Genomic DNA, 25,042 nt, shown 5'->3' with positions numbered 1-25,042 from the left:
TTGTATTCATTTATTGCTTCCATTAAATGGTGAGCAATGTTAATACCGGTGTGGGGGTATTCCAGCATTTTGAAATGGATTATTCGTTTTTCTAACAACCATCACTAGACGAAAAAGATAAAAAGACACCGGTTCAAACCCCCCCTTTGGCACCGGTTTTGAACCGTTGGGTATTTGAGGTATGCCAAATCCATGAAAATTAACTAAAGCATTTAGCACCGGTTAACCGGTGCTAACTACATGATTTGGCACCGGTTAACCGGTGCCAACTACCATGGCGCGATTTTTTTTATTTATTATCAATACTATTGGCACCGGTTCAAAGCAAGAACCGGTGCAAAAAACCCCACTTTTGGCACCGGTTCTGGTCCAAACCAGTGCCAAAAATACCTCAAAAAATAAAAAAAAAAAATTTTTTGCATTTTTTTTCACTTAAATTGATATAGAAACATTAATATATATATAAAGTTACATATTTTCATTAAAAAAGGCTGTAATATTACAATTTTCGTCCAAAAAAATTTAAATAATCCAGACTGCTCTGCTGTTTTTGTTCTGCTGCGCTGCTGTGCCTCTGCCTATTCATGCTGGCTGGGCATCTGTTTGCTTCTGTGGCTGTGTCTCTGTTATGTTCAGGCTGGCTGGGTGACTTGTTTGAGTTCTTGAGCTGCTGTGTTTCTGTTCTGCTCTGGTTAGGCTGTGCTCGATGTTTGCTGCTCTGCTGTAGTGCTTGGTGTTTGCTGCTCTGCTATAGTGCTGTGTTGCTTGCTGGTCAGGCTGCTGTGTTTGCTGGGTTCTGCTGCGTGGTCCTCTGTGTTGCGGTACTGGTGAGCTGCTGTGGTGCTATGCTGGTGGCGCTCTAATGTGCTCCTGTTTGCTGGGCTGTTTTCCTCATTATTGCTCTGATGTCCTAATGCAGTGAAGAAATAAACAATATAGGCAAGCTGATTCTTGTCACAAAGAATATCAACAACTTAAAATACCATGAGAATATAAGATATTGTAAAAAAAATAAAAAGAGTATACCTTCAGCAATATCATGAACTACTGCCATCTTGATACATCTGTGCAAAGCATTGTCAAAAGAAGATAATACAACTCATCAGCAAGGGAAATATCAATATGTCCAAAACAAGCATAATTGGTTAACATCCAACCTCTCCCTGTTCACCACCCGGAATGTCCCCAGCAATCAAACCCATCAACACCATTCGATACATATGATTAGCAATAGTAGTAGCAATTTAATCCTTTTTTTTTATCCCTTGTAATATAATTGTGTATATATGGTAATTATACTAAGAGAAGTGTTTATGTATGTAATACAGGTGACAAAAAATAGCAAATTATTTGTAGAGAACACGACAGATAGGCTAAAGCGGTTTGTCAAGGCATTTTGTGCTAAAGATGATGTATCTTCTCAAGCATTAATCTCTCAAACAAGGTGTTTGGCTGGTAAAGCCAAGAAATTTATCCAGTGCATTAAATAAAAAAAAACAAATGTCTCAGGAGAGGAATTAAAATTAGGCTCACCTCAGTTTCTTTCTAAAGTGGAGTAAGAGCTGTCACAAGAGATCTGGCATTAGGCCTTTCACGAGCTTCATACTGCAAGCAACGTGATGCTAATCGTACTAATTCAGTTCCATCATCATTTGAAAAATGGCCCTCTAAATAGAGTCGATCAACATCAAAAAGTTTTTTCCACGTATGAGATCAAGTGCCTGGGAAAATCAAGAGAATTCTGAGTTAAAATCTTTTGTATTGTGTTCCCAAAACATCTGATAACCATTTAGATTGGTGTGCCAAGACCTAAGGAAATTAGAGAGCCAAAGTGAGCTAAAGAGTTTACAAGATATATACTTTTTTGGGACAGAGGGGTAATTGGAAGGGTGGAGAGCGTGATATGATACTTAACATATTTCGTAGTTTGACAAAACTTAATATCCAAATCCAATTTCTAAAGTATTGCAAACTTTAAATCATTCATGGGAATGTAAAAAGCTAAGCCAACTCCAATAAGAGGACTTACAATTTAGCCCTATAATTCTTTCATGAAAGATTTTTGATGTGTCTAATAAAAACCAAATCTCAAGGATATTTGGATACTAATATATGAGTTCTCAAGGATTCTTAGATGCTTGTTTCTTTCTAGTTCAAGTGGAGTTACTGGAGTAGCACACTGAATATAGAGGTTAATGAAGCATTAAGAGGGTAAAACATGACATGACACACTGAAAGTTGTATGAAAATTTGAAGTTTACATGGCTTGGCGGTATATGTTTCCCACTGAGCAGGTCAAGCAGTAAGGTGCCAAAACTGTAGATCACGCTCTCTGGAGAAATTCGACCTGCCAATTAGAAAGCAGGGCATTAGCTTCCTAGAGAAAGCATGCTTTCAGAAATTAGCAGCTCCATTGCAACAGCTTTATAACGTTCTCTGCACACATAACTAGAGAGAGACCTTCATCATTGAATATGCAATCAGCAAGGAGAACAGGACAAGTCAATATTGTCATGTATACCATTCAGCATAGTCTATATTTACGGCAAAATGAATCATTTAGGAAGGGCCAGGTACCTGTCCTCATGTACTCATGAGGAGTGAAAGCCAAATTTGTACTATAGCTTTTGCCATCTCGGCTGTTTTTCATGAGGCCAAAGCAAGAGAGCCTGGGATTACCATCCTGTCAAAAGCCGAGTCACGACATAGAGTATATGGAGAAAAGGATAGAGACAAGAGAAAAAAATACAAGTTCAATTGTACCTGGTGAAATAGAACTCTATAAGCATTAAGGTGGGGGTGGTACAATGATCTTCCTTTACTGCTACAATATTCCAAGGCTTGTGCTAAACACAATGCCACTCTCAACCTCATAGCCCATTTCAAAGGCTGATTTTCCCCTGAAGTAAATAAACAATTTGAAACTTAAACCAAAATACAATAGCACCATCAACACAACAACTTCACCCATGAATCAAAGTCAACTACATGGAAACTATATCTACAAACGAGCTTTCCTAACCATTTAAGTCTCATAATGAACGTTGTAAAACTGATGTGCACAAACGTACCAAAACCAATCTTAATCAATTAAAAAAACCCTTAAAAAATATTTGAGAGTCCTAAGAAGATTACACCAATGATGTGGTGAAACCCTTTATTAAGAATACACTGGTTGTACATTGACTGTTGCTAACTCGGCACAAACAATTTAGATAGAACTTTTTCTTTTTTTTTTGGTAAATAAGAAATTTTATTACCAAAGAATAAAGAATACAACTTTACAGAATAGCAACCCTGTAAACTCCCAAACAACACAAGCCCTAAAGACAACCAAACTCCGAAAAAACAATCCCAAACTGTTAACCGGCCACCTTCTAGGAAGGGTACCTAAAAACCGAGAGGGAAAACACATTGGACTCAAGTAAACAGGCACCTTCTAGGAAGGATACTGAAAACAAGGACCAGGACAAACAAAAAAAAAAAAATAGCCGAACACCAATATAAACAAAATAGGTAAACAGCAAGACCAACTCAACTAAAACATAATGACCTCCTAAAAAAAAACAGCCTGTAAACAAACACCAAACGAAACGCAGCAAATAAAAACCAGCACCCAGCAAAACATGACAAAAAACAGCAGCAACCAGTTGAGCAGGACCACGCACAACAAGCTAATCAAAAGCATCAGCAAACAAAGTCAGCACAGGACTAGGAACACAGCTTGCACCAGCACCCTAGTAAACCAGCATCACAAGAACTCAGCTACACAGGAACACATCAGCTCCAATCCACATCACAACAACACAGAGCACTGCATAATCAGGAAGAACGAAAACACAGCAGCCAGACAGAAGCTCCCTACAGACCCCCAAAACACAGCCTGCACCAGCACCTCGACAACCCAGAAAACAAGAACTCAGCATCACAAGACCGCTGCAGCTCCAAGACACAACACAGCAACACACAACATTGCAACCCAGAAAAAACGAAAGCACAGCATCAGGCCAGAAACTCCCTGACAGAGACAAAAACTCCCTACAGGCCCTAACAGAGACAGAACCAGCCAGCAACACAATAAAAACAAAGACAAGCACACCCTACTTCACAGAAACGCAGAAACATAGCCCTAGCACTGCACCCAGCCTGCATCAGGAGCACAACAACCCAGCAACTCAAAAAGTCAGCAACACACATCAAAAAACAGCACTCAAGGCCCCAGCACAGAGACAGAAACACGAACAAAAATCAGCATATCCAGATAAGAACACGAGCAGGGATCAGCAGGTCTAGCTAAGGCAGCAGGCAGACAAACATCAGAAGATCAGCAAGCTTACCAGACAGCTTCAGAGACCATTTAAACACAAACAAAAACAGGACCAAAACTCCAGTAACAACCAGAACATCAAACACCAGGCATATTACACTTTAACAATTGCACCCACTTGCAATGATTCCTAGTCCAAGCCCTATCAATCAATTGCTGAATTCTCCCCATCACCTCCACACAAATTAACTTACATAATTTCATAGGAAGGATCACAGCCTTGTCGAAAACATTATACTTTCTCGAAAATTAATAATAGGCATAACCTCTAGCATCTTCAAGCAACGTACCATGGTAATCATACCTCATTGATTATTACATATCGAAAACACAAAAGCAATGCCTAATTCAACACGACACATACAAAGTCCCTTTGATAGAAAAATAACAAATGCATAGTCAAGGTCACAACATTTCAATCTTAAACAGAAAGTTATGAATTTAGATGACACTCACTGTGAAAGAGATGCTTAGAAAGTGTTTCATTGGCCATGAACTCAGCAACTAGCAATCTCTCATCACCCTCACAACAACACCCAACTAAATTTGCCATTTTCTCACTTCTCAGCAGCCCTACTGCTCTTGCTTCCTCCTACATTTTATATCAAAATCCAATCAAACAACCAACTATAAGATCATTTTGTACCATTTTTGCTACTAATAACTAACACATATATAAAACTATAAGAGCATTGGAAAAAATAGCCACTAACCTTTGAATTTGAACTCTTTTTTGAGGAGCAAACAAACTAGATCTACAATTCCTACAAATGATAGAATAAAAAATATTAAAATTAAAAAACTTAGGGTTTATGGTTAATTAATTGAAACTAAATTAAAAAAATAAGAAATAAAACCAGAACCCTAAGATTGCGAAGGAATTTAGTAGATTAAGAAGACCACATTACCTCGAAGCTGCTACAATGGAGGTGAGAAATAAAACAAGAACCCTAAAATTATGAAATTGAAAACCAAATCAACGACAAACCCTAGATTGCGAAGGAATTCAATAGATTAAGAAGACCACATTACCTCGAACCTGCTTCAATGGAGGTGAGAAAGCTCAGAATCGACTTCAATGGAGAATATAGAGCACGAGTTCAATGGAGGCCAGAGATATGGAGAGACAAGGAGGTGCTGCTTCAATGGAGTGAGAAAGCTCGTAAACCACTTCAATGGAGAAGGTGAAAATTCGGGATGGTGGAAGAGAAGGCGAAAACTAGAGGGAAAACAGAAGATGGAAAAAACGGGGGGAAAGAAAGAAAGAAAGAAAAGCAAGAGCCCGGTTTTTTTTTTTTTAATAATTTTTTAAGTGGGCACCGGTTTGAACCGGTGCTAATTAAATGATTGGCACCGGTTTTGGTTGGAACCGGTGCCAACACTGATTTTTTCAATCCCGCCCATTTCTTTTGGCACCGGTTTTCAAGAACCGGTGCTAAAGGGGGGGGGGGGTGCCTATTTCATTTTTTCTACTAGTGCATTGATCATCTACCCAATGACAAGTCACACATAAATAGTGATATTTATAACCACTATCCTAAGAATCGGCAGTCAAAGACACTCTACAATTAAGTTTTTACTCAATTCGTCTTGTAACCGCATTTTGTACTATAGGAAGTTTTTCATGGCGGCGGAACGAACGGTTTTCCTAAAGATTCTTTTATGTTGGGGTTGTAATGCTTTGTTAATGTAAGTGTTAGATGGATCACTTTCGGAGAAAAGAAAAGGTTGTTCGGCGTGTACTATCATTTTCCCTAGTCATCCCTATCCCTCTCATAGTTGTAGGTAAAGCCATGTGGATGGAATTGGGAAATTTTTGGCTGGGTTGGATCACTAGCTGGTTTTGCACAACTTCTCATGTGTCTACTTAAGTGTCCCGTCCCGGACTTGGATTGTGCCGAGTATAATTGACCACATGTTCTACATTTTGCTCTTGTTTGGTTTTTATTTAGGAGGAAATAACGCCATACCTCACTTTTGCGGCTTTTGATATGTACCATCTCACTTTCGGTTAACCATTCCTCATGTGTGTTTGGGAATTGGGTGTTTGTAGAATCGGGGATTTGTTGGTTAGTAGTAGAACCGGAGGCATTTAGGGTATCTTGTTGGCTACCTTGGCTAGAATAAAAATTTTGTGGGTCAAAGAAATTAGGTGGGAATTGACCGAATTGTGGAAATTGGTTTGGTGGTGGAAATTGGTTTGGTGGTGGAAATCCGGGCATATTATTCATGTTATAGGGTTGAAAACCGGAAGTACCATCGTGCCTAATTGGTCAAAGCCTAGAGGGACGTTACCGGGGTCATTGGTTGGAATGGATAGAATCGGAATTTGGGGGCTCGTTGGATTAGGTGATTCCCTAGAACTACTACCACGGACAAGTCGGGCTTTCCCCCTAGATGATGGGTTGTTCGATGCCATAATTAACAATAATAATTTTAATAATAACTAATTAACAATAATAATAATTAATAACAACAATTTTAACAATAATAATAACAATAATTATAACAATAACAATTACAACAATAATAATTAATAACAATAACAACAATAATAAATTAAAGATTAGTTTAGATCTTACAACCGTGCTTCAACGCTTTCCACTAATTACGATTACGAACTTTTAATTTTTTTCGATATTAAGAAATAATAATTAGAGAATTTAAGAGAATTATTAGAAAATATAAGAGATTAAGGATTATTAGAGTTAAGAGAAGAGATTGTGAATTTGTGATTTGGGAAGTGAATGAAATTTGGTATTTATAGGGAATTTGGGAAAAACTAGTCGTTAATGGCCGTTAGAAACAAAGGGGGGCAAGTGGGCAACGGCATTGTAGCCGTTGGCATGCAGGTCGTGCCTGCGGGCCGGCACGCGGGCTCGTGCCGTGCCGTGCTGGAAAAGCAGGACCCTTGTTCGTGACACAGCCCACGGCCCACCGGCGTGTCACCGTGCAGTGCCGGGCCACCACCTCGGGCCGTGCCATGCCCCGCCAAAAATCGTGCTGTGCCGAGCCGCCCGCAGGCCAGCCCGGCCCGTGCCCACCTTTACTTTTAGCTTTTCTATTATAACCTGTACGAATACTTATGTTCAAAATGGAAAAGATGAAAAAGGATAAATTAGTCAACACCAAGCCCAAAAAGCTCTATACTTCCTAAGCCCAAACAAAATCAAGCCCATAAAAAATCATTTAGCTCTATAAATACAGAAGTCACCCTCTCAATTCTGTCATCTGCAATTCAAAAAACCAACCGTAGAGAGTGTTGCCACCTCAAACAATTGCCACCATTACGAAAACCAAAATACATGCTAAATACCACAAACCCTCAATGCCGAAAACCACCATCAACCACCACCGCAAAATCAAACGCTGCAATTCCAGCAACAACGCAAGAAACTGGGCAGATCTTCCCAAAGAATTGCTCGAGAAAATCGGAGAACATCTCAATTCTCGAATCGACGTTTTCCGTTACAGAGCTGTTTGCTCTTCATGGAGGTCCGCCATTTCTCTTTCTCCTTCTTCGTATATCAATGATTTCACATTTCCTTTCATTGTTTGTCGTCTTGAACATAGTCGTCGTAGTTGTTTGGTTAAGCTTATCGAAACGAACCAGGGTGGGTTCAAGGTGTTGAACCCTTTAACTATTCCTAAAGCGGAGTTCATTTGTGGTAAGAGTCTGAATTTGTTGGATTGTCGATTGATTGAATTGGGGGAAGGTTTGCATTTTGATTCGAGTATTGATTATGGTGAATTGAATGTGAAGAAAGCTGTTTTGTTTCGTGGGTTTGGGATTGTTGCTATTTATGATTATGTGAAATTAGGGTTTAGGGGTTTTGGGGATGATAATTGGACCAATTTGGGTAATAATTCGAAAATTCTGTTTACGGATATAGTATTATGTCAGGGTGAAGTTTATGTGATGGATAAAAATGGGAATGTGTATTGGATTGATAAGTTTATGAATGTTGTTAAGTATTTGCCCCGGCTTAATTTGTCGGGGCAACAAAAGAATTTAGTTGAATCTGAAGGGCAATTGTACGTAGTTGACACATATAGTCGTCTGTGGACGGAGTTTGATGAATTTGGGGAGCTTTTTGATAGTGGTACTGAAAAGGTTGATATGAAGGTATACAAGTTGGATGATAAATGGGGGATATGGGTTCAGGTTACTTCGTTGAATGATCGAGTTTTTGTTCTAGGAGAAGATGTTTGTTTCTCTGTTTCGGTTAATGATTTCCCCGGTTGTGAGGGAAATTGCATATATTTCATTGATCGTCTATCTGTGAGGGATGCTGCGTTTTCACATAGGCTTGTAAGATATCATGATGCTAAAATCGGATACTATGTCCCTCGTGTTTTGAAATTGGATGATCGCGTCATGAGAGATATTCAAGTGTCATCACCTAGCCTCAAGCGATTGTTCTCTCCACCCAAGGATTGTTTTTGCTCAACCCTATCCTGCCCCTGATACCAAATGGTAACATTGCACTGTATATACAAGTATTATATTTTCGTTTTGTTTCGTTGAACTAATATGATATATCGGTGCTTCTGTATCCAATGAGGGAGAATCTGCTGCTTTTTGGCATAAGAGTATTGCTGCTGGATATTTGAGCTCTCTAGAAGAAATTGTAACTCAATCTGGTCGTAGTGATCTTGGTGAAATGTAGTCCTTCAAGTTAGTTGTTATTTTTACAGTTTAATTTAGTGGGAATAGGTTGATTAAAAGGGAAAAAAACTTGATCTTGTATATATTTATGCTAAAGCTTTTGAAAGAACCCGGAATCAGCACATTAGTGATACTTTGAGCTTTGTAGTGCTGGGTTCCTAAAGATATGATGGCTGTTGCAAGAAATGTGAGATTGTATATAATGGTCTGTTTGGATTTATGAAATCCTGGAATTGGGCTAAATAGGCTGTTTGGATAACTCAAGAATTTGGAATTGTAATTAGCCCAAATCCAAGCCCTTACAAACATAACTGTAGCTTTAAGAATTTGAAATTCTAATACAGTTGACGTAATTTGAAATTCTTGTTTCTCTCGCCACCACTACCCTCAACTATCACAGCACTCTTCTACCACGATTCTCCCTTCTCCACCATGGCACCGTTGCTTAAATACTTCAACCACCGTCACTTAAACACCATTGCAATGCCACCTAAGCCACCTCCGCCGTCACAATCATTCTAATAATCAATTGGGGAAAAAATTAGGGTTTATAGTCTTAAGTAGAAGCTTTGATTTTGGTTTCACATAAAACAATCAAACTGCAATTTTAATAATAAACTAGATAACACTAAATATAATAGCATAAAATTGTTTTTTTTTTTGGAAGAAATTGACGCTAAAAGAATATTCCAAAACTTTAAATTGATAGTTAGTACAATTATAATTAGTCAATTTTGTTTGTTAATTTTTATTTTTATTTATTTATTTTTTTTTTTTTTTTTTGTTCCTTCAATTAAAAATTATCCACTGATTATAAATTTACCTTTTCAATGTTTGATTACTCTACATATCTGTAGAAAATCTATTCTTCTTCATACATCAGATGGAATTTGAAATCCAGGAATTGAAATTCTACTATTTTCCAAACAAATATTTTGGAATTGAATTCTAAGCATTCAAATTATGAGATTGAAATCTTTCATTTGAAATGAACTGAGTATATCCAAACACAACCTAATGTAATAGTAAGATGCTTATGTTTAATGGTAAATGATTAAGTTTCTTTTCTGACTTAAGTGCAAATTTTAACACATAAAACGAGATATTTACGTTGTTTTTTTTTTATTGTTTGAGAATTTTTTTTTTTCGACAATGTATCAGCATACAAAGTAAGACATTTTTTGACACATAAAACGAGATATTGTCGGTTTTTTTTCTTCACAATTTCGAGCTCAATTTGGCTATTCAAGAGTCAAAATGACCCTAAAATACAAACAAATTGATTTCAGGGCTTGTTTGGTTGGATGCAGGAAGTGGAAATTCCCATGAAAACTCAATGCCCATGAAAATGTAATTCCTATGAATGGCCAAATATTGTTTGGTTGGATGTGGGAATTTCTACTTCCCATGGGAAGTTTCATTTACCTAGGGGGGGGGGGATGCTAGGTAAGTTAATTCCCCTATTTTGTGGGAAGCAGAAGTCCCACTTCCTACATTATTGTTAATCAAACAAGTATACATATATTTATTTCCTAGGTAAATAAACTTCCCATGAATTTGTTAGGCAACCAACAAGTGCTTAGACATGCAAATCAAGGAAAAAAGGTGGGGAGTGGAGCCAACTGACGGTTTCTTTGGCGAAAAACTTTATTTATTATTATTTTTTTTAATAAAGATAGTTAAATTTATAAAAAGTGTGGTAATTAATTGTAAAAGAAAGATAGTATGGTTAATAGTTTATTATAAAGGAAAAATTGAAATTAAAAATCCAACCTTTGCACTTTCTTCCCTTAAAAATCCAACCTTTTATATATCAGAGAAAAATCCAACCCTTACCCCCTATCTTCATCTAAAAATCCATTTGACCTTTAACCTATTAAACAGGTTAATATTTTTTTTTTTTAAATTCTCTCACTTTCCCTTCTCACTCCTCCTCTTTCTCTCTCCTCTCTCCTACACAACAACCCATCACAACAACACCCAATTACATCAGCCTGTGCCGCCACCGTCATCAACCAGCCATCTACTTCCATCATAGCCGCATCAACACCTCGCAGCCCCAGCTCGCCTCCCCACCTAACCAACTCCCAATCGTCACCACCTCAACTGCCACCCTACCAAATAAAACCAAACCACCACCACCTCACCTTCACCCCAAGCCGAAACCACCAAATCACCCCCAACCACTTCTAAGACTACAACCCCCACTCCCCCCACAAAACCCACCACCTATAACCCCACAAAACCCACAAATATCCCACAAAACCCACCACCTACAAACCCACAAAACCCACTACCAAATTGAGCACAAATTAGCGGTGTGGTGAGTGACATTTATGTCACTCCTAGGGTAGTCTTTTCTAGTAGTTTTAGCAATAATTTGGTTCATTCTAGTGTGCTTTTGTTATGTTTTGCCTAATTTAAGTAATCTACCTATGTGTTGTGCAATGTGTTTTTATATGGTCTTAGGTAGTCTTTACTCCCCTCCTTCGTTGTATTACACTTTGCCATCCTATTTCATAATTGCAAATTATTGCTGGTGGTTCGGATTGAGAAGGAACTAGAGCAAGGATCGAAGATATTGCACCAGCGGTTTGGCGCGGGCGAGCAACACCAGCAGCGGTCGCGCCACTTTTGGAGCAGGCGCGCCTCTTCCTGGCGCGGGCGCACGATGAGCTGGCCCAATCCCTTGATACCCATTTTGGAGTGGGCGCGCTTAATCTGGAGTGGCTGCGCCACCATCTAGAGCGCGGGCGCGCCGTTGTTCAGCGCGGGCGCGCCTGTCTGCTGCGATCCGTAACCTAAAATCTGATTAAAATAGCAAGGAAGAGGGAGAGAGGGTGGAGATTTTTTAGAATAGTTTTCAGCAAAAAAAAACTCTCTCTCTTAGTTAGCAACTTCATTAAATTAGTTGATTTAGTTTTAGAAATTTTAAAATCTAATCATTGTAGAAGCAAATTTCAAGATTCATCTTAAGAATTTCAGCAATTATCCAACATTTGTGAAGCTTCAATAGTAACTTCTTTCATTTGTCTTTCATTATTTTCTGATTTAATTTTTGTATTGTAAGTCACTTGATTCTCTCTCAATCTTGATATATTGTTGTTGCATGTTAGCTTTGTCCTTAGATAATCACCTTTTCCCCAATTTTAGAATTACTTATAATCCAAACTTGGAATTTGCACGTTACTCACAATGAATTGTGAGTAGTCCTCTTGGCTAGGGGTTGGGTGAAACTCAACCTATTGGTGATTATGTGAGTATGGGAGTGATTTTGATGATGGATTGCGACTAAATTTGATTATATGGGATTGCTTGTTAGTTCTTCATGATAGGAGTAATTAACCTAGATTATTGAACTTGATGGCATGAAATGTTTGGTTCGACATGAAAATGTGACTTGAATGTTTCATTACCTATTGCAATATGATTATGTGTCTCTTGTTGCTAAGTTAATGAGGGATCTAAGCTTAGTAATTCGAGTTGTTCTCATATCGTTTGATGTTGGTCTTGCATGTGGTCTTTGCTATTCCATTATCCTTATTCCTCCCTACTTGCCTAATTGCTATTGGTTGAGTGAATCCCATTCCCCTAGTGTTCTTAATCCCTTGAATTCAACCCTTAGTTGTAGTTTGTTAGTTAATCACCTCTCATACCTTGATTTCGATTTAGCTTGAGCGTTAAGATTATTTAGCAATTGATTCCCGTTCTCCGTGGACCGAACCCTTGCTTGCCATTGTACTTGTTTGAGTGAGGTGTTTGTTATAAATTTGTTTGAATGAGCCTAAATTGTGCGACCGATTTAGTGCTCGTCAAAATGGCGCCGTTGCCGGGGACCGGCGTTGTTGATTGCTATTTGATTGCTTGAGTCTAATTCATTATAAAAAAAAACACAAAGAGAGTTGTTTTCCTTTTCGGCTACGTTTGTAGCCTTGCTACTAATTGTGTTTGTTGAGTGCGTATGCGTAGGACTCAACATCGTGGGTTGGTGCCTTACGATCCCGAGATTGAGCAAACCTTTAAAAGAAGAAGGAGATCTCGTTCGCGGTCCTCTACTTCCCCAAGAAGAGAGTCCAACCCGGAACCACAAAGAAATCCAATGGGTGACAACCCACCACCACCACCTCCACCTCCAAGACCTTTGAAGGAGATGGGAACTCCAAGAGCTTATAGAGCTTCAAGTGGGATTGCTCCCCCAAACACCCCGGCCAATGACTTCGAGATTAGGCCCGCAATGATAAATTTGATTGAGAGGAGACAATTTAGTGGAGCAAAACACGAGAGCCCTCTTGCACATTTGAACGAGTTTGAGAAATATTGCAACACAATCAAGGTAAATGGGGTTATTCAAGAGTTTGTGAGACTAAAATTATTTCCTTTCTCCTTGATAGGAAGGGCTCTCGAATGGCTTGAAAAGGAGGTGAGACCCAATTCTTTGAGGACTAGGGATGAGGTCACCACAACTTTCTTAGGGTGATTTTACTCTCAAAAGAAAACAGGCGAGGCAAGAGCTCTAATTCAAGGTTTTCGGCAAAGGGGTAGTGAGACTATCTATGAAGCTTGGGAGAGGTACAAGGAGTACCAAAGAGAGTGCCCTCACCATGGAATCCCAACATACCAAGTTTTACAAATCTTCTACGGAGGCTTGAGTCCTCAAGGCAAAACAAGCTTGGATGCGGGAGCCGGTGGGCCAATCATGAATTAAACCGAAGATCAAGTGATTGAGATCATTGAAGATGTGGTAAGGCACCACATGGATTGGCAAGAAAATGAAAGAGAATCCACAAGCAAGAGTGGGGGGGCGGCCTATTCGGTAGATCACCTCAATGCTATAAACAACTTGACATCCCAAATTACAAATCTTGGAAAGGAGATGTCATCGATCAAAGTTAAGCTTGAGTCCTCTACTTCGCGCCAAGATCTTTCCTCCCAATCTAAGGGGAGAGGTATGAGTTCTAACCCTTCTACTTCTACATCTAATAACATTCCCAGTGGATGCTTATTTTGTGATAATTGTGGGTCTTATGACCATGATACATCTTCTTGTAATTTTGATTCCCAATCCCAACCCCTTAATGATGATGGTAATGAGTATGAAAATGAACATGTCAATGCCTTGTCTTATGATAATAGACCTAGGAATGACAACCAACGATACTTACCACCTAATCAAAGAGGGCAAGGGAATAATTTCAATCAAAGAGGAAATGATTATGATTACCACAACCACAACCAATGGGGTGGTAGAAACCAAAGGAACCAAAATCCCCAAGGTAACTACAACCAACAAAGTGGTTATGGTAACCATAACCATAACAATCAAGGAAACTAAGGAAATCAAGGCCAATACCACCAAGGGGGGAGTTCTAATAACCGGAACGATTGGAATAATAATGGTAATAGAGGCTTTAACAACCAAAATGCTAATTCCAATGTGAGAGGTCCTAGAGCACAACAAGACAATTGTTACACTCAACCACCTCCACAAAAGTCTAGCCTAGAAGAGATGATGGAAAGCCAAGCCAAAATGTTTAATACCTTCATGGCCACTAGTGACAAGAAATTCAATGAGGTTATGACTCACAACAAAATGCTAGAAACCCAAATCTCTCAATTAGCCAATGCCATTAAAGAGGGAACTAGCACTTCTAAACTTCCACCCAAGGGATTGACCCCAAGAGACCGGTGAATGCCATTTCTACTAGGAGTGGGAAGTTGTTGAAGGAGAGTGAGCCAAAGAAAACCAATGAGAGAGTGACCGTGAATGAGCCCTCCCTTGAAAGTGAGTTTGAGCAAGAAGATGAGAGAAGTTGTGAAAACGAAAAAAGTGATGAAGTTGAAAAAGAAGTTGGAGTTGAAAATAAATGAGAGATTGAAAATGAAAAGAGAGTTCAAAAAGAGAAAGAGAAAGAGAAGGAACCAACACAATTGCAAAAACTTCCATATCCTCATAAGTTTTTGAGACACAAGCTAGATGTGCAATTTGGTAAGTTCCTAGAAACCTTGAAACAAGTCCACCTCTCAATACCCTTTACCGACGCCATAAAACAAATGCCCAATTATGCTAGGTTTCTAAAGGATATTGTGAGTGGAAGGAGAAGTTGTGATGTTGTTGAAACGGTAAACCTCACCGAAAGTTGTAGTGCTATCATAATGAACAAGATGCCTCCAAAGTTAGGAAATCCGGGTAACTTTTCCATTCCTTGTGCAATAAATCGAATTCAAATTGACAATGCTTTATGTGACTTAGGGGCTAGTGTTAGCCTTATGCCATATACGGTTTACCAAAGACTTGATATAGGGGAGCTTTTGCCTACCAACATTACCCTTCAATTAGCGGATAGATCAATCAAATTTCCTAAGGGTAAGGTAAAGGATGTTCCTCTAAGGGTTGGAAAGTTTGTTATACCGGTTGATTTTGTTGTTCTTGACATGGATGAGGATGTGCATATTCCTATCATTCTAGGGAGACCTTTTCTAGCTACCTCCGGTGCTTTGATTGATGTGAAAAGTGCTAAAATTACACTCAAAGTAGGTGAAGAGGTTCTTGAGTTTGATTTGAATGCAAGCATGAAATATCCTAGTTCTACTTTAGAAAAATGCATGAAAATTGACACCATTGATTGTGTTGTGAATTCTATGCATGAGCACTTGCTCTCTACTAACAATGCCCTTGAGAGTGTCTTGTTAAACAAGGAAAAGATAGGTGATCAAAGCAAGGAAATGGCGTTGTATGAAGAGTTGCTTGATGAGAATGTTGAAGGAAAGGTTGAGCAAGCTTGCATGGGAATCACACTTAAACATGCTATGGAGATTTCCCCTACAATGGAAGGTAAGGGTGTGCCTATGGTAGAGCTAAAACCTTTACCATCACACCTTAGGTATGAATTTCTTGGACCCAATTCCACGTTTCCCGTTATTGTGAATGTATCTTTGAATGAACACCAAACTCGAATGTTATGTGGTGTGTTAAGAAACCACCAAAATGCCTTGGGCTATACCCTTGATAATCTCAAGGGTATTAGTCCCGCTATTTGCATGCACCACATAACATTAGAGAAGGGTGCAAAGCCCTCTATTGAGAGGCAGAGAAAACTCAACCCTCAAATGGGGGAGGTGGTGAAGAAAGAAATCACCAAACTCCTAGATGCCGGCATCATCTTTCCCATTTCGAGCTCAAGGTGGGTTTCCCCCGTGCATGTTGTTCCTAAGAAAGAGGGCATGACCATAGTTGAGAATGAGAATGGTGACCTCATCTCAACTAGGACCGTGACCGGTTGGCGGATGTGCATAGACTATAGACGTCTAAACGCATCTACCAAAAAGGATCATTTCCCTCTCCACTTTATAGATCAAATGCTTGAAAGACTAACTAGGCACAAGTATTATTGCTTTCTCGACGGTTATTCGGGTTTCTTCCAAATTCCCATAAACCCGGATGACCAAGAGAAAACAACCTTTACTTGCCCATATGGTACTTTTGCTTACGGGAGAATGCCATTTGGTCTATGTAATGCACCCACGACGTTTCAAAGATGCATGATGAGCATATTTGGTGACATGCTCGAAGAGGAGATGGAGGTATTCATGGATGATTTTTCGGTTGGTGGCCTTTCATTTGAGGATTGCTTGACAAATTTAGGCAAGTGCTTGGCAAGATGCGAAAAAGTCAATTTGGTCTTGAATTGGGAGAAGTGCCACTTTATGGTTGAGGAAGGAATTGTCCTTGGGCATAAGATCTCCAACAGAGGAATTGAGGTTGACAAAGCCAAGGTTGAAGTAATCGAGAAGCTACACCCCCTATCAACGTGAAGGGAGTAAGATCATTTCTTGGGCATGCGGGGTTTTATAGAAGGTTTATCAAAGACTTCTCATTAATTGCTAGGCCCCTTAATACTCTTCTTCAAAAGGAGGCTGATTTCGTGTTTAATGAAGAGTGCCTCAATGCTTTCAACAAGTTAAAGCAAGCTTTGATTTCTACTCCTATTGTGCAAGGGCTAAGATGGGATTTGCCCTTTGAGCTTATGTGTGATGCTAGTGATGTAGCTATTGGGGGTGTGCTTGGACAAAGAGTTGAAAAGAGACTTTATGTGATCTACTATATGTCCAAGACCTTGAACGAAGCCCAACGCAACTACACCACAACGGAAAAGGAGTTTCTTGCAGTGCACTATAAAAAAATGAAGAATAGGCAACACGTAAAATTGCAACACTATTAAAATTGTTTCCCTTGATTGAGCATGTAAGGCAACAATTCATATATGTTACTTTGAATTAGAACAATCAATACTAGATTGCTAGGAAACATTTATAAAAGTGTTGTTGTAGACCATATAAGGCAACATTTGCTTAAAGTGTTGCCTTTCTAATATCTAAGGCAACATTCACAAAAAAATGTTGCCTGAAAAGATAACAAAAACAAGATTGTTGTTATGTATTATAACACTTATAATTACGTTGCCATCTATAATAACAATTTAAAAAAATAAGGCAATATATAATATGTGATGTTGTCTATAATGTGTGGGAGAATGATTATATGGATATAATCTTAGATTAAATGTTCATTCAAAGAAGTTGTTTTAAAATAAATGAACACATATTTTGGCTTCAAATATTTTGTGCATATTATTTTTCACAATAAATTTTCTATTAAGAAAAAATATAGCAAAAACCTCCTATAGTTTAAAGGATCATCACAGTAATTATACAAAATAGTATATTATAAAACTGTGCATCACAAGGTTGAATTAAATCTAGTAATTACATTTTTATTTTTATTTTGTCAAGATCGAGTAACATTGGGAGCTCTATCAATTAAAATTGAAATCTATGTTCTACAAAATTAAAAGATTATAATATGTGTATTATCTATTTTTTATTTATTTAAAATACAACACAATGAGCGGGTTTAAATAATTTAAGAGCAGGTCGTCGAGTTACTTCGAGTTCAAACTTGATTAGTTCAAATTGTTTACAGTTCGATTTGATAATGGGTACGAGTCATTAACGATTCAATACATTTGGTTCAATTTAACTTCGAGGGAGTTTTTTTTTCCAATAAAGATTTTATAAAAAAAAGTTACGTACAGAGTATATAAAATGATAGTTAGAGATTACAAAAAAAATTTATTTCCTCCGTTCTCCTAAGTGCTACTCACTTATATCATCTTTTTCTTATATATACACAATAATATATTGTATGCGGTTGGTTATACCATATGACCGTTTGTAAAATAACAAAGTAACTCCTATAAAACTAATCGAGTAGTCCTATAATACTACTCGAGTAACACCTATAATGAACACTGATTGAGTAAACCTCATATGTGGCCGGCCACATAACCTCACTTAGGAAAACGGACGTAGTTCTAAATATTATATCCGAAGTAAAAAAAAAATTGTTCATTGTACGGATTTATCTAGTATACTTTATTATGTAATTCATTGAGGTACTTCTCATTAAAATTTTATTTGTGATAGTTTCTTTTGTAAAAATTAAAAGAATATTTTAGTAAACTTAATGCCCACAAATTTATGTTGACAATTTTGGGAAAAACTTGTATATTAGGAGGACAGGATAAGAGAGAAATTAGACCTTTATCTCCAAAAAAATTATTTAATTAAAAAAAAGAGAGAGAGAGAGAGAAATATTATCAATCATATATTTCGGGGTAAATTCATCTGATATGTAAAACCGCGAAAATGGTAAAATAAAAAAAGCTTTGGCTCCAATATTTTCCCACTTAAAATCAGTTACTTATCAGTATCAACTCACTTCACTGCGTCTCACATTCTCACAGGCTGCATCACACTCATATTAACCTCAATTGTCAGTTTCTCAAAGGTATCTCTTTTTACCCTTCATTTTTACCAAATTATGAAATTACTTTGTTTTTCTTGGTTAATTCTATTTAATTTTTTTTTTTATGGGAGTGCTATTGGTATAGATTTGTCGATTAGGGATTAAATTTTCTCACTTGTCTCCAGCGTCTCTCACTCTAAATCCGATTCTGGCTCCCTCAATTTATACAAGAAGTATCTATTGATCTATTAATTTATAGTGGTTATCTCATCCTATATATCAAGGTTAGAATTTTATTATTTTCTCTAAGTTTGTCAATTTTATTGGAATTGGAGTTTGTTTTACTTAATAAATTTAATTCATTATGATTGGCGTGTGAACATGTTGAATTTCAATGTATATAGTCATATCCATACTGATCGATTTTTTACATGCATTTGATTTGGTTGAAGACCTGGAAGTATTTAAATAAGTTTTGGGTTTTTTTCTTCTTCATTATAATTATTGCTACAATGAATTTGTTTTCTATGCCCAATATAGATAGGCGGGATTCGGTTTAGTTTTATCGGCTATGGCTATAGTTTTCGAGGGTGCTGGACTTAATCCATCAATGAAGCAGTTAAGATTATAGCCAATGAGTAGGTCGGCTTGGTAGGATCGTCATGGTTGGGGATAATGTGTTGAGAATCCATAGAGAAGACAACCGAGTATAACAGGAGGAAAACAAAAAAAGATCAAGGCTTTGATATTATATAAGAGAATTTAGAGATAGTTGAAAGTTAGATATTCTCATTAACTTTAGCAAGTACTTTGTATTTATACAAGAAAGATTACAGTGGCTTAACTAATTTTGCTAAAAAAACTTAAGAGTAAGTGTAGGAGTTGTTACGCTAACTATTAAAACACTAAGTAAATGATAAACTTAAGAATAATATCGACAAGAGAAATTCAAGGAGAAAATTGAGTGTGTATTTTGACTTTATATGTAGTTAGATAATTCTGATATACATGAGTTATAACCATTAACATTGTCAAATTAAGGGAGCCGATAAGATAACAAAGCTAGCAACCGGGTTATTAGATATCTTGTTTTGTTCGAACTTATTGAATGATGACAGATCACCTTAATAATTTTATAACTAATATAGGATCTTCTGTAGAACAGGCATTGAGTTATAATATGTCTTAACTTAGCTATTTATAGGTTCCAAATGTTGTTTTTATTAGTGTTTGAAAATATTGAAAACTTGTATTCACAATTATAAGAGTGAACAACATACTTTTGTTTTGTTTTCAGCATGACAAGAAAAAGTCTTAGTTTTAGAAAGAACATTTAAGATGAAGTGAAACATACACACTATACTACGTACTCTTGTGAAAGTTAAATTGAAGAGCATAATAGTTGTCTATGGTTGTCATAAATTAGAGGATTTGTTACTTATTGAATAATTTGATTACGACTAAGTTAGGAATATATTCTTTTATTTATGCATCTCTATGATTCTATGCTAGTGTTATTAGCATTCTTCATATAAATGTTTCTGCGGTTCTTTTAGGTGATTGATGTTCAAGTTAAGGTGGGAATCAACCAATTAATAAACTAATGACCTCATTAGTGTGATGATTAATTTTTTTTTTTATTCCTGATATTTTTGGAGATGAATAGATGTTTGACATATAATTTTTGGTATGTATAAATGAATTTGCTGTGAGGCTCTGGTTGAATGGTCATTTGGCCGGGCACTCATCTTTATGCTTAGTAGAATATAAGTTCATCTTGACCTTAATTACAATTTCCTAATGATTCAAGTAGCTAGTAAAAATAAAATTTTGTATCATCATTTTTATAATAAAAAGCCATGGTGGATGACATGGATCTGATACATATAAATCTCTGAAGCCCATTTTTTTTTTATCAATGATGTTACATCATCAATTGGCCTTGAAAAAGCAAATATTATCTCGGATGTTGGAACTAGAAACGACCCTAGGTATAGTTTAACTAACCCCATACTATGTCAGCCCCAATAATTTTAAGAATAAATGCTTTCATTAACAATTGATATACATTTATTAAAGTATGTATGATATTAGATAATATTGTTCATTAAGAATTGATATACATTTATTAAAGTATGTATGTTATTAGATAATATTGAAATATCAAAATTGATCCAATGATTATGCTGATGATCCGATAATGATAATAGATGCTTAGATTAGCCTGATGATCTGATAAAGTGTAGTGCTATCCACTTGTCTTATTAATATGGCAATTTGCATTTACACTCATAGGACTTATTACTGAAAATGTCCATTTTGAATTGAGAAACTAGCTAGCTTGTATTTTCTAAGTTAATTGTTATTTATCATTTTAAATTTGGATACGCTTCACTGCTTTTTTTTACATGTTTTAGGCTACATATTGGCCAACTTTGGCTAGTCTAACAATTTAAAAAGAAAATCTTAGCCATTTGAAGTAGAATCTAAGTGTCTAACCGGCTTGCAATCCAAGTCCATATTCTAAATAAAATTCCACAGAGAGTAACTGGCTTGCATTCCAAGTTTTGCTCGAAAATTTAATGAAGTGAGCATAACTAAGCTGGGTCCTAAAGGCTCCAAACTTTACTTACAATTCTAATTTTGAACATATATGTTAACCCTTGAACAATTGAGTTGAGGACTATTAGTGTTAAGATCAATTAAAAGTAGCTCGAGATTTGGGATGTGTGTTAAAAAATGTGTAGAACTACCCCTAGATTATTTTCTTGCCCAAGGCACCACCCATGGTTCCTGCTGCCTCTGGTGCCTGTTGTTGTACACTGTTGCTACTGGCGCTACCCACTACTAATCCTCTAAAATGCCAGCACCAACTCCTACACAAACCCCCTTCCTCTGCCTACATGCTGAATCTTAGAAGGCAGTTGAATTAGGACAATTAGTTGAAGACCATGGGTCTTGAATCCTAGGGCATCAGTTGGATTATGTCAAATGAGTTTAAATTTAAAATTCCTAAGTCAAATGACGAAGTCAAAGACAGTGTTCAAGTTGGAGATTGGAGTGATTTGAAGATTCTTTTGATATACATTGTCAAGGAGAATATACTTCAAAAAACTGGGGATTAGGGAAGAAAGGGAGGTTAAGAAATTAAATTTGGAAAAGAGCAAAATCGAGATATGTTGTCGATTGACTGAATAGCTATCTGATAACTTTTGGTATCGATTACTTGTTATTATTAAGTCGAGTGTATCAATAACCAAGGGTTTCTTTTAATTATGTGCCTTATCTGTTGAAGTTCGCTTCTTAGGCATGCCCATATGTTCCTCCCAAGATTTGTTGTTGTTTTCCACAGTCAAATTTAATTTTTTGATGAGTTCATTAGATATCTATATCCCTTTTTCTATTATATTAGACCAAACTAATAAGAAACTAATTTTTGAAGTGATGTTGCGTTGATGGTACTAGCTGTTGGATGAACCTAGATTCTAAGTTATTGGAAGTTTGCCCTCATTCACTCTTGTAATTTTTATTTTTTTTTCCTTATTACAGATATGCTGTACATATAAACATATCTATGAATTTTATACAGGGTACTTTGGGTGTTGTACAGTAAAGAGTCATTAACCTGTTTTGTGGTTTTTTTTTATTAGAGATTTGCTTTAGTACTATAGTTTCATGTTTTTACTGAAACTAATTTACAAGCACTTTATGCAAGAATTAAGAAGGTGAGGGCTTATTTGTCACAAAAAACCAAAAAAAAAAAAAAAAAGGTGGGGGCTGGGGGAGGGGGGAGATAATGAATTAGATGACAATTAAGCTTAATGACACTCAATATTACTAACCCTTCATATGATCCATAAATAGTAACCTGAACTAAGAGTAGAATTCAGGTAGGACCTAAAAATTGTTAGTCTTCAAAGGATTCTTGATCTTATAATTTGTTTTCTTTGTCGATGATCTTTGTTAATTTCACCAACAATTTGGGATACATACTATGCCTAAATTATGGGTCAGCCACATTTTTTTCTTTCTTTTTGTACATCCAAGGTTAAAATTTATGTTACTCCTCAAATCATGTTTATTAATTATATGTGGACATTTGGTTTAGAATGTTAGGTTTTATTCTGCTATACTTAGGACAAGATTGTTCTATGAATGCAATGATTCAATGTAGTGTGCAAATGACAAATTTTTATGGGAATCTAGCTTGTATTTTTGAGGTTTTTTTTTAATCATTTAAAATTTGGATCATCACTGCTTTTGCATGTTTTAGGCTGTATGTTTGTTAGCTTTGGCCTGTTATGATGTTTCAAATTAATACTCAGAGCATGGCAACTATGTACATCCAAAATATACTTATTCTACTCCTTTTCTTTTCTTTATTTATTTGTATAGGTATTAACAAAAAAGTAAGGAAGGGGAAGAAGAAAAAGAAGGCAACAAGTAAAACGAAGAATGTGATGACATTGATCAAATGGGATTTATTTTAGCTTCTCCATCGTTATTCCTCGTTTGGACATTATTTTTTTCTTCTATTTATTAGCTAGACTAATAGTATACTCATCAAGATGGATTTGGTATTGAAAATTAGTGGTTATTACTTTTGATTATATATTCACTATTTTTATTGGTTTGGGATTATCTATTCAAATGTTTATTATTTACTTGTCTTTTGTACTTAACATTTCTCTACTCTAATAACTTCACAAGAATGCAACGATATCTTTCCACTCCTTCAACTTATTATAGCAATATATAAATATTTACAATAGAAAAAAGTAACAATTTATTTTAGTTTGTTCAATTTGTAGGTAACATTTTCCAAGGCGTTGTCTTTAAGATATCTGGCAACACTTTTGTATTATTACTAGTAAATACAACAAGTGAAAAGGTTATTGCTTATTATGACTTAGGATGACAATTTTGAACTATTACCTAAGGTTGCAACAGTTTTTAGTTGTTGCCTTTGTAAAAGTGTTACCTTAGATACTATTTTACCTTGCCTTTTAAAAACGTTGCCTTTGGATAAAAATGTGTTGCCTTAAGAATAGACAACGGGGGCATAAACTACGCCTCATATGTGTTGCCTTAGCTACAAGGCAACACTTTTTTAGATTTAGGCAATGATTTTTCAATGTTACCTATGCTTCATTTTGTTGTAGTGGTGGTACACGCTTTTGAGAAGTTTTGGAACTACCTCATTGGTTCCAAAACTATTGTCTACATCGATAATGCGGCTATTAGGTACCTTGTGGCAAAGAAAGAGTCCAAGCCTCATCTTCTTCGTTGGGTGCTATCACTTCAACAATTCGATGTAGAGATCCAGGACAAAAGAGGGGCCGAAAATGTGGTTGCGGATCATCTATCCCGGTTAGAGAACGTGCAAGCCTATGATGATGGGGCTCCTATTTGCGATGAATTGAAGGATGATGTGCTCTATGTATTGAATAAAAAAGATCTTCCTTGGTTCGCCGACTTGGTGAATTATTTGGCATGTGGGGAATTTCCTCCCGATTCCTCCAAGAACCAAAGGAAGAAGCTCAAAAGAGATGCAAGACACTATATATGGGATGACCCCATTCTCTACAAGAGAGGAGTAGATGGTTTACTCCGTAGATGTGTCCCGGATGAAGAGATGCAAAATGTTTTGAAGATGTGCCATTCCGATCCTTGTGGAGGCCACATGGGGGCCAACAAAATAGCGTTGAAAGTGTTGCAAAGCGGCTTGTGGTGGCCTCATATATTCAAGGATGCTTGGGGGTTTGTAAAGACTTGTGATTCATGTCAAAGAACCGGCAATATAACAAGGAGAAATGAGATGCCGCAACAACCAATTCTTGAGCTTGAAGTTTTTGATGTGTGGGGCATCGACTTTATGGGACCATTTCCCTCATCTCATGGAAATCAATACATCCTTGTGGCGGTTGATTATGTTTCTAAATGGGTTGAAGCCATTGCCTCCCCAACTAATGACCACAAGGTAGTGATGAAGATGTTAAAAAAGGTGATATTTCCAAGATTTGGGATCCCTAGAGCAGTGGTTAGCGATAATGGTTCTCACTTTGTTCACAATGTTTTTCAAAGAATGTTGAGGAAGAATGGAGTTCATCAACGGTTCGGTTCGACCTATCACCCACAAACTAGTGGGCAAGCGGAGGTTTCCAATCGTCAAATCAAGGTGATTCTGGAGAAAACAGTGGCTAGAAATAGAAAAGATTGGTCGGACAAGCTAGTTGATGCC

General features: G+C 36.9%; 2 protein-coding genes, 2 long non-coding RNA genes and 1 pseudogene across 5 annotated transcripts; 3 read left to right on the top strand and 2 right to left on the bottom strand.

Annotated features, from left to right (window-relative positions):
- Positions 1-1,482: 1,482 nt before the first annotated feature.
- Positions 1,483-2,686, bottom strand: LOC110715828 (annotated as a pseudogene).
- Positions 2,687-2,780: 94 nt separating this feature from the next.
- LOC110715334 lies at positions 2,781-5,606 on the bottom strand. Its single transcript, XR_002510285.1, has 3 exons — positions 5,041-5,606; positions 4,784-4,919; positions 2,781-2,900 (listed from the first exon to the last, which is right to left on the bottom strand). It is a non-coding gene; the product is annotated as an uncharacterized LOC110715334 (long non-coding RNA).
- Positions 5,607-7,410: 1,804 nt separating this feature from the next.
- LOC110715323 (putative F-box protein At3g25750) lies at positions 7,411-9,526 on the top strand. Its single transcript, XM_021893892.1, has one exon. The coding sequence runs from the start codon at positions 7,656-7,658 to the stop codon at positions 8,793-8,795; it is 1,140 nt and encodes a 379-aa protein (XP_021749584.1). The 5' UTR covers positions 7,411-7,655; the 3' UTR covers positions 8,796-9,526.
- Positions 9,527-15,047: 5,521 nt separating this feature from the next.
- Positions 15,048-17,215, top strand: LOC110715818. The gene is made up of 3 exons (XM_021894436.1): positions 15,048-16,177; positions 16,532-16,775; positions 16,907-17,215. Exons 1-3 carry the CDS (start codon positions 15,048-15,050, stop codon positions 17,213-17,215), a joined length of 1,683 nt encoding a protein of 560 aa, XP_021750128.1.
- Positions 17,216-18,685: 1,470 nt separating this feature from the next.
- Positions 18,686-23,465, top strand: LOC110714915. Of its 2 annotated transcripts, XR_002510174.1 has the most exons (3): positions 18,686-18,843; positions 18,987-19,085; positions 23,197-23,465. It is a non-coding gene; the product is annotated as an uncharacterized LOC110714915 (long non-coding RNA). The 2 variants fall into 2 exon arrangements; XR_002510173.1 differs by lacking the exon at positions 18,686-18,843 and having other exon boundaries at positions 18,867-19,085.
- Positions 23,466-25,042: the final 1,577 nt, after the last annotated feature.

This window comes from Chenopodium quinoa, unplaced genomic scaffold (genome assembly GCF_001683475.1).
Source record: "Chenopodium quinoa cultivar QQ74 unplaced genomic scaffold, ASM168347v1, whole genome shotgun sequence".
Lineage (NCBI taxonomy): Eukaryota > Viridiplantae > Streptophyta > Magnoliopsida > Caryophyllales > Amaranthaceae > Chenopodium > Chenopodium quinoa.
The sequence above is the reverse complement of the archived record's forward strand: the minus strand, read 5'-3'. Positions and strand labels throughout refer to the sequence as shown.

Coding starts and splice junctions, on each gene's coding strand:
- LOC110715323 (XM_021893892.1), top strand. CDS start 7,656: ATGCCGAAAACCACCATCAACCACCACCGCAAAATCAAACGCTGCAAT.
- LOC110715818 (XM_021894436.1), top strand. CDS start 15,048: ATGCCCAATTATGCTAGGTTTCTAAAGGATATTGTGAGTGGAAGGAGA. Junction 16,178..16,531: donor TTTCCCATTTCGAGCTCAAG/GTGGGTTTCCCC, acceptor GACGTTTCAAAG/ATGCATGATGAGCATATTTG. Junction 16,776..16,906: donor TTGACAAAGCCAAGGTTGAA/GTAATCGAGAAG, acceptor CTTCTTCAAAAG/GAGGCTGATTTCGTGTTTAA.